At 57.6% G+C, this 9,678-nt stretch overlaps 1 protein-coding gene across 2 annotated transcripts in view; it reads left to right on the top strand.

Annotated features, from left to right (window-relative positions):
• VSTM2L (V-set and transmembrane domain containing 2 like) overlaps window positions 1-5,208 on the top strand; it is a 46,694-nt gene extending 41,486 nt beyond the window's left edge. For both annotated transcript variants that reach the window (XM_048819560.2, XM_048819561.2), the window contains exon 4: window positions 3,396-5,208. In XM_048819560.2, the coding sequence (XP_048675517.1) occupies window positions 3,396-3,734 (339 nt within the window). In that variant the 3' untranslated portion in view covers window positions 3,735-5,208. The remainder of the gene's footprint in view (window positions 1-3,395) is intronic.
• The last annotated feature ends 4,470 nt before the right edge of the window (window positions 5,209-9,678 follow it).

Genomic DNA, 9,678 nt, shown 5'->3' on the forward strand with positions numbered 1-9,678 from the left:
CTGGGAAAGAAATGCAGGGAGATGAGCCGTCCCTGCAAGTGACCGTGATAAATTGTGCGCAAGGTCCAAAGGGCAAGTAGAGGAAAAACTAACGGCCCCAGAAAGCAAAGCAGGGCTCTGCGAACGACGTGCGGAAAACATTGCACTGAAAGCTCCCTGAGCCGGTTGCGGCCCGCTCAGACGTAGTCAGATCATAAATAAGGTTCTCAGTCTCAGAGATTCCGATTGCATTACAGCCCAGGAACCACCTTCGGAAGCTGACTGCTTCAATCCCCATTCACGTCTTTTCAGCCAGGATGAAACTCAGCCCCGCGCAGAGGTCAGCTCCAGACCTGTGCGCCCGGGGGACTAAGGGGGACTTCAGCCTTGCACTAGGCCGCTTTCAAAGGAGTCTGTACGGGGGGGAGGTTCCAAACTTTCAGCCCTGGGTGGCATTTCAAGGTGCTATTCCAGCTGCTTGGGAGGCAACAGCAAGTGCCCATGTCTCTGGGTTCGTTAGCGAACTGCTGGCTTGGTGCATTCGGGCTGTCACCGAAGGGCAGTTACGCCCTTACAGCGACTGCATTTCCCTAGGAGGGCAGCGTTGGCCATGCCAGGAGAGACTGCTGGGCTACCAAGGCGATCGGTGTCCAGCTGCAGCATGGCCAATATCCAGTGCATCAGAGAGAGGGTACAAAAGAAACCCTCCAGCATCTAGCCCAGAGTCCAGTGCTGCACCAGGGGAGAATACTCCTTCCTGACCCCTGTGGCGGTCACTTCACACCCTGAAGCATGACATTTCATTACTTTTATCTCAGCCTGCATCACTGCAGATATTATTAGTGATCATAAAATTATCCAGCCCTTTTATAATCCAGCCCCAAAATGGGACTCTAAGACCCACTAGAGCAGCAAATTCCACAGACTGACTGCAAGATTTGCAAAGGAGGTTTCCTTTTATTAGTGCTAAATTTGCCAGCCATTAATTTCTTTAAGTGACTCCTTGTTCTTGTAATACAAAGTTAAAAGGAGGAACTGATCCTTTCCCATAACACCCTTCAGAATCTCCCAAGCTTCAGCAAGGACCAGCTAGCTCACTTCCCTTCAAGGCTGAATAATCCTTGGGTCTGCAATACTTGGTGTTGTGTGTAAATTCTAGCCAGACCTCTAGCCTTCCCCATCTCAGCAGTATCTGTCTCAAGGGGAGACAGCCGGGGCTGGACACAATGCTGTACTTGGAGAAATGGCATTGTCCGGTGGAACAGAGCAGCAGACTGGGACTCATGTCTCCTTGCGTGACCTTGGTCTCCAGTCACTGGGCCTCAATTTCTCCATCTGTAAAATGAGAATAATGATCTTTTGCTCTGCTTTGCAAATATGCTCTCAAATCTGCGGATGAAAAGTGCGATATAAATGCAAACAGCTATTTAAATTCCTTCCTGACCTTGCTGCCATCAGGAGCATGAGAGTTGCTGACCCTTTCCCCCTAGTCTGTGCAGCTACAGCTGTGAGTTTTGGTCACAAAATTATCCAGCCCATTCTAAAAATTCATCAACAGTATTTGACTCCCTGGCAGCTTCCTGCCCAGCTAACTCTCATGTTGCATTTTGAAAATGCAGGGTGAAAAAACTTAGCGACAGCTTGCCATTGCTGTTCTGGTTCCTTGCTGCCCCACAGGGCCTTCCACGCCAGCAGAGGGCAGGGTGAGATTGCATGCCAATTCTCTGCTGGGTTTTCAGCTGGAGTGACCATTGGCAGCTCTCTAAGATTCCCATTAGCAGACGCTGCTAAGGGGATGTGGCAGAGCAGCTACATGTTGCTACCCTGCAATCTGCAGCCACCTGCAGGTCTCAGGAGAGCCCCATCCGTGGCTGCTGTCGAGCTGCGTAAGGCCAGCTCCCCAAACTGTGCGTCCAGCCCGACCCCCTCACTCCCATCTTAGGGCATCAGTTCAGTACTCTCTGGCTCCACGGCTGCAGCTGCAGAGCACATGCAGCCCTATAATGAGTCCATTCATTAGGCCACTGACAGGTCTCTCCCACTCTCTGAGCCTGCGGCTGGGTTTGGTTCTGCCCTGTTGGTTCTTCAGCAAGGGGTTCATGACTCCCAGGCTGCAGCCTCCAGGCCAGTCGCTAAACCCCGCCGACTCCTCAGCTCACCAGTGTAGTGGTAAGGAGAAAAATGGCCTTTCCCATCCAGTGTGATTAGAGGGAACAGAGCCAGGGGCCTCAGGGCGGGTTATAAATCTGATTTATTGACCTCACCCAACAGCAGCAGCAGCTTGGACTAGTGCGTAAGTCTTAAATTTCATTGGGTGATAAATACTAAGAGCAAATCAATTTGGTAGAAAAGCTAATTAGCCTGCGTGGTTCTGCATCGATCTTCAAACACAGCTCGGTGGAGAGTGCTGGGGATTTCATCATCTCGGGACTGAGCAGCTGTGGGCTGAAGGATCCCATCGTGCGCAGCGGCCATGCCCTGCTGCCTTGGGAAGGCTGGAGGTGAGGGGGGTGCATTAGAGGAGATGGCGTTATGTCCCGGCCAGTGGCTGAATAGGATTGTTTCTCCTAGGACTGGCCGAATGGCATGTACCACAAGTGTGGGCTGCTTCATCTCCATGCTTGGCAGCCGGGCGCTGAAGGTCACTCTCTCCACTGTCTCATGACGGGCTGTAGCAGAGACCCAGATCCCGTGCCCCCCGTATTTCTTCTTCTCCCTCTAGCTATGGTGGCCCTCCAGGGCGCTGTGCAGCCAGGGGGCAGACGGAGCTCGTGTGGGCCGAGGACTCTGGACCTGGGGAGGGCTTTTCAAGGGCTGCAGCAAACGATTTGCTCTGCCCAGAGCAAGAGCGGAGCAGCAGTGACTCTGAAGCCTAGGGCCCCACCGAGGCCTGAGCTGTTGGCGCCCTTCTTGGGGGCAGAGGCAGATTAGGGATTTGTGGGGCCCTGGGCCAGAGCAAGTGGGGGCCCCTCCACACCCCTTCCGCCTAGAGTCCCCCGCTTCCCATGCTCCTGCCAGGGAAATGGGGTTGAGGTGCAGAGGCTTCTCCTGCCCATCCAGTGCTCCTGCCGGGGAGCAGGGTCGAGGCGCAGGAGTCCTGTGCCCCAGCAGGCAGGCGGACAGAGCGGGGCAAACCCCTGCACCCCGACCCCACTTCCTGACCGGAACGCCAGGCAGGCAGAGCGGGTTGGGACGTGGGGTGCTCATTTTTCCAGGGTCCCCCGTTGGTCCAGTGGTTAATCCACCACTGCTTGGGGGCATTGCAGAGAAAGGTGTGACCGGAGAGTGGGAGGGCTAGGGACTGGCTGCCGCGCTAGGGGCTGGTGCGAAAGCAGGCACGTAGTGGGGGTTAGGGAAGCTCGTTCCTGGACCCCTTCTGCACTCAGCCCTGTGCTCTCTCTCCCGCTCCCCACCAGGTGGTGAAGGTGGTCGGCAGTAACATCTCCCACAAGCTGCGGCTCTCCAGGGTGAAGCCCACCGACGAGGGGACGTACGAGTGCCGGGTGATCGACTTCAGCGACAGCAAAGCCCGGCACCACAAGGTCAAGGCCTACCTGCGGGTGGAGCCGGAGGAGAGCTCTGAGGCGCACCGCCACGGCTCCTCCGCCGGGCATGTGCAAGACACCCAGCTGCTGGGCGGCCAGCTCTCTGACCACGCCAGACTGAGCGGCACCCCCTCCCACCCCCAGCACCACCCCCACAAAATGGGCAAAGAGCTGAGGAAGCGGGCGGCAGACACCTCCTGCCTGCTGTAGACTGAGCCGGCGTGGCATGGAACGGGCTGCTGGATTCCCCCCCCCCACATCCCTCCCCCCCAGACTGGGCAGAGGAGGAGTGCACGAGGACCAGCAGCAGCTGGGCCACCGGAGCGGTGCCGGGTCGATGGAAATCTAATGCTCCAAATCAGAGACTGACGTGTGCGCACATGCTGTGACTCTCGCATGTACCCCGCTCTCCCCACCCTGCCATGTAGCTGTGGATTTTTTAATTTCTTTAAGTACCCTCGAGCCGATGCAGTGCCATTTCCAGGCGTCGAATGCAGAAATGAGACCGCTCTATTCCCAAGAAGGGGGTAGCCAGAGCGGGGAAGACAAGTCTGGCTTCCCCTGTGCCATCAGCTTGTAAGAGGGGCTCTCCCTGCTGTCTATGCCCAGGGGAGGGGCTGGGGTTCATTTCCATGGACTACAGCCACAGGTCACACTGTTTCCCCCTGGTGTGCCGTGTGCAGACAGGGCTTCCAGCTATGTGCCAGGTTTAGTGTATGCAAACTGTGCTCACACCCGTCTCACATTGCTAGCTTTTTATCACTTTAGTGAACCCATCTGGCTCTCTCTGTGTGTGGGAATCTTGCAATCACTCCCTTTTGCTTTGCCCCATGAGTCCCGTCCTCCCTCCCTCGAGAGATCCAGTGTAGTTACACTGTTTGGATCCAGTTGTGCGGATACAGGTTATGTCACTCATTCCTATAGACTGTAAATAAAGTTACCTCTTCCAGGCTGCCACAACCTGCCCCCCGGCCGAGAAGGCCAGTCTCTGTGGGAGGAAGAGAGGGGCACTCTGAATGGAAAGCCCAGCTGGTTTTAAGAAGCCATCACATCGGCTGGCGGGAAGGGGCAGAAAACGCCAACCTGCTTGATTTCATTTGGATAAAAGACGGGCCCTAAGTCGGCTGGTTTGTGGCTAAGTGGGGGGAAGCGCAGGGCTCTGCCACCTGGAGTTAGCCCAAGCCTGGGGAGGAAGAGCTCTAGGGAGGTTTTGCACCCACTGCCCCCCCCTTTCCCCGTTGCATTTCATGGAGAAGTGGGGAGGAGCTCGGGCCTGGCTCTGGCTCGTGAGGACAGTTGATTGTGCCCAGCCCACTGTAGGGCTCAGGCTGCCCCTCCCTCTCTGTCGAACCCGTCCCTCTGTCCAGGGAGGGGGGTGGGTGCAGCCACAGCCCAGTTCCGAGAATTCCTGCCCTTGGTTGTTCAATTCGACAGGCCGAGCCCAGCCCCCCTTCCCGTGGCAGGCGTTCCTATTTCTATGTGCTCCGATCACCCGCGGGGAAGGCGAGCTGCCGCCCGCCCGCGAGAGCAGCCCTGGCGGGGGCGGGAGGCCTGCAGCCCCCTGACCTGTAGTCACACAGGAGGAGGGGAAAGGGGAACTCAGCTGCTCCCTCGCTCTAACCTCCCCATGCACCACATGATCCAAGCTGTGACCCGCTGAAGCGAATAAAGCTCTTTAAATGAACACGGCCTCCGCCTCTCTGTTCATAGCAGCGTTTTGCAGGGGGCCTTTTCGTGCACGCTGGGCGCTATAATTGAGCAGGGTGCCATTGGACACAGCACCCTTCTGCCCGCCCTGGGACAGTGCCCCCCAGAGGTGCCCGGCCGCCGTGACGCACCCGGGTCCCAGCTGCTGGCCCTGCTAAGCTGCAAAGCTGCACTTTAAGCCCAGCCCCAGCCGGGCGATCAGCGGCAGCTGCCAGTCCTTAGGCTCAGAGCCTCACCAGGAGGCCCTGATCTGGTGCAGGGCGCTTGGGGAGAGAAGAGCTGCTCTCTCCGGGCTGGCTTGGGGCGTTTGGCTGTAAGCTGTGGGCAGGGCCTGCAGCTGGAAGCAGGGTGAGTCTGGGGGTTGTTCTGACATCACCAGAGCCCTCGGGAGGGGTTTCTGCTCAGCCTAGGCCTGCCGGGAAATGCCTCCTGAGCTGTGCAGACCCCAGCCCTGGGGGCGCCATGCGGAGCTTAGACTGAGCGGGCGGCCCTGGGAGGTCCCCCACCACGTGTGCGCTGTGAAAGCGACTGAGGCCACGGACCCTCAGCTAGCGCCTCATGTCCGAACTCCTGCCCTGCCCCCATTTCAGGGCTTGGCCCTATTGGTAACAACAAACTCCTCCAGATCCCGCTCTGCCAAAACGTGCTCCTCCCCCCCACTTCAGCGCCTAGCCAGGGTGACCTGCCCCACCAGCCTGACGCGGGGTCATTGCCCGGGGTCTTTGAGCCCCTGAGCCCAGCGCGACCCAGCCGTGGAGCTCTGCGTCCTCGCACCGGGGCTCTGGCCTGCCGCCACCATACGCCTGCAGGTAGCACTTGCCCTAGAGCAGGAGGGAGGGAGGGGAGGCCAGGACCCCAGGGTTCTCTGCTGCACTTTTAGCTGTGCCCCGTGGGCTCTTCACTCCCCAGTGCAGAGAGGCCCGGGCTTAAGGCTCTGCGAAGGGCACTGCTGTTGCTAGCCGGGGAGGAGTGCTGAGCGGTGCTGGGTAACGGGAACCACCGCAGAGGGCAGAATTTGGAGCCGTTGTGGAGAGACCCAGCCGTTACCCTTAAAACCTGACCGGCTGCTGGGACCAGCCGCCGCACAGAGCCCTGCGCCGCTGCTCACAGGACAAAGAAAGAGGCTCGGATTAATTTTCTTGCCACTTAATTTTCTGCTGCGTCTGGAGAGGTTTCCGTTGGGTCCCTGCTGATGGGACCCCTCAGCCTCGCCATGCTGCGTCCTGCAGCCAGACCCTGGGCTTTGGGAGCTCCCTCCAGGCGCACAACAAATGTCCTTACCTCAAAGTGGAGCACTCTTCAAGGCCTCGTGGCCAGGGAGGGTGGGGAGGTCAGTTGAGGGGTTGGCCCTGGACTGCGCCAGGTGGCTACAGAAATCTAGCTGCATTAAACTTAACTGCCTGGAGGGGCCGTCTCTGCCTTCGGCACCAGGGCAGGCTCCTGTAGGAGCTGTCTGGATCCGCGGATTTCCCGGCATCCTCCAGACTCGGAGCTTTTTGTAATGACCGAAGAGCAGCTCTGAGCCCTGCTGGGGCTGAAGCAGCCGCCTGAGAAGAAGCCATTGCAGCAGCAGGTGTTGGCGAATGTCAAAGGCTGCGGGCAACCTCACAACCACCTGAAAGGCAAACTGCAGGGCTCCCCGTGTCCTGATGGCCCTGCTAACAGGGTCACATAACTGCACCTCTCCAGCGTGCTAGGGCTATGGCTTAGCAAAGTATATAATACATTAAAAAATCCCCCAGGGCCAGTGTCAGTCAGTTAAAGCCAGACAGAGAGGAAGAGCACCTGGCCCGCAGTCAAGGACAATAATAAAAGCTATGCCTTCCCTCCTCCTCCTCCCTCCCTCCCACCACCCAATCAAGTTTGGCATGGTCCACAATAACACAGGAGGAAACTGTGCAGAACCCTACAAATACACAGGATACTTTGTCAGGAAAGAAATATTAACTAGCTCCCAGGACTGGTAGTTTTTGCAGGAAATCCAGCTCTCCCAGTAGCAATTAGAATCGCTAGTCTGTCTCTCCCTGAGCAGCCCCTGGTGTGTTTGTGTTGCTCTGATACCTCTGGTCAGAGGCAGGCGTCTATCCCGTGGGGGGGAGGGGGGAGCACATCCCCCCACCAATAGTGAAACTAATCGACCAAGGCTGGAAAAGAAAGCCAATCAGAGCAGCCTCAAGAGCGACCCAGGGCTGCGAATCCCCACAGAACAAATGAGAATAAATAAATGGTGGTGTCTGGAGTAATAGCCTGAGAACCTGGAGGTGAGTTAGTAAAACCAACAACTGGTTGTGTTAGGAGAGATTCATTTCCCTGGGTTTAATTGAACCTGCAGGAGCAGGAGAGAGCATGCCAGCTCCCAGACCCGCTGCCCCCCAGGTCGCTGAGGCAGGAGAGCACAGTACAACCCCTAGAACATAGGACCAAACTCCTGTTGGCGAATGGCTGGGCAGCTCTACCAGCAACTGGTAACCCTGGCATGCCTGCCACATGCATCGCAGAGGTCCCAGAGCAGAGAGATGCCCCAGGCCGGCTGCCAGCCAACCTTAAATCAAGGCTGTGTCTGAAACTGGGCTGGCGGGAAACTCCCTGCACCTGCTGCTGGGCTTTGGCGAAGGAGCAGAGCAGGAAGGATTTTCCTCCCTGCCTGGTTTCGAGTCTCCGCGGGACAAGCGGGTGCAGGAGCTGCCTGCCGTATCGCTCGCTTGGGGCACCGTCCGTAGGCCTGTGCACTGACCGGCGCTGGGGGGCTCCTGGGACTAGCACACCCAGCCCCTGCAGCTCCCGACCTGAGGGAACCGCCAGGGCTTCGCACAGGCCAACCTGGAACCGACTGCAATGCTGGGGGGGAGGGCGGAGGAGCTCTCCTGCAGCTCGCCAACGGGGGGCTCCTCTGTGCGTTTGCCACACCCCTGAGACACCCAGCTGGACAGGGAGCTCCCGACCAGTCTGCAGGTCTCCGCGTCATATCCGTGGGTGTCCACACCCGCCTGTTGGCGGATCCAAATGGTGTGTCCGCGCAGGGCTCCACGGACACGAGGTGCCCCTGGAGGTGGGAGAGGTCTCTGTCTGTGGACGGACTTCAAGTGAAATCAGCCCATCTGGAGCTGGTGCTGTTTCCAGACATGGGACTCTCTGTGATGCTGTTTTAGGGCTCTGGAGCCCCCCGATACCCCCAGGGCTTTAGTTCCTCCCTCCCGCTCTCCCTTGCTACTTCTTCTCCTGGCCGGCCAATGGGCCAGCAAGCTCAGGAGCTGCACGTGAAATGGGCATGCTCAGGGAAGGGGCTCTAAAGCATGGCATCCTCCCGGTGCCCCCTCTGCGCCTCGGGAGTCAGAGCAGAGTTGTCCCCCCCCCCCGAGAGCTGGCATTGCTGAGCCCCACCAGCTGGCATGTACAAAGGTCACAACAGCCCCGGGCTCTAGGAGGCGTTAAATCCATTTTACAGCTGAGGAGGCTGCAGCAGAGGGGTTCAGTAACTTGCCTGTGATCAGGAATGAAATCCAGTCTCCTGAGTCCCCATCCTGTGATCCAGCCCCACTAGCCTTTCCCCTTCTGCCTGCTCATTGCTGTTCTGCCTTGTGCATTAGCATCAAAACTACCAGCCGAGTTCTAGCTGCAGTTATCCGCCCTGGTGCCGGCTGCTGCCAGTGTATGAAGCAGAAAGAGCTCATGTCAGGTACTAGCAAAAGGGCTGAGCTTAAGTGCCAGGAGTTAGATAAAAAACACCCCCCCACCCCCCTTCGTTTGGCTGGTAAACTGAACAAACTTAATATGCAAGTCACTGGTGGGGAATAAATAGGCACCATGAAAATGTCATTTCCACAGAGTCACATTTCTGACCATTATCCCACTGCAAACAAAAGCAATTTACTCTGCCGGTAATAAAGCAGGGGTGATAGCGAACCTGAGAAGAGCTGCAGGGCTCTGCTCCAGAGAACGGCCAGCCTCCCTGCCCGGCAGCCACTTCCAAAGAAACACAGGAGGCTGGGCAGAGACTGCGAGTGGGAGGGAGAGCTCGGTGGCTTGAGCACTGGCCTGCTACACCCAGGGGTGTGAGTTCAATCCTTGAGGGGGCCATTTAGGGATCTGGGGCAAAAATTGGGGATTGGTCCTGCTTTGAGCAGGGGGTGGGACTAGATGACCTCCTGAGGTCCCGGATTCTATGCAGCCACTCAGAATTTCCAATAGATCCATAAAGCCCAGAGAAACCCCCTTGCGTCACATACACCAGCGACCTGGATGGAGAAGCTGGCTATGAAAATGCAATCCCCTGTCAGGAAAACATAGAGCCTCCGAGCCATTGGCGAATATGTGTAAAAGCAGCCCTGCTGCCCTCAGCTAAGGGCGCTGCTCCGTTTGCCCAACCCGTCAAACTGGCTGGAGCCAACCACCAAATCTACACCTGCCCTTTTGCACATGCAGTGAACTTGGGTGCACAGCACTGGCA

The sequence above is a fragment of the Caretta caretta genome, chromosome 13 (genome assembly GCF_965140235.1).
Source record: "Caretta caretta isolate rCarCar2 chromosome 13, rCarCar1.hap1, whole genome shotgun sequence".
NCBI classification, from domain to species: Eukaryota; Metazoa; Chordata; order Testudines; family Cheloniidae; genus Caretta; species Caretta caretta.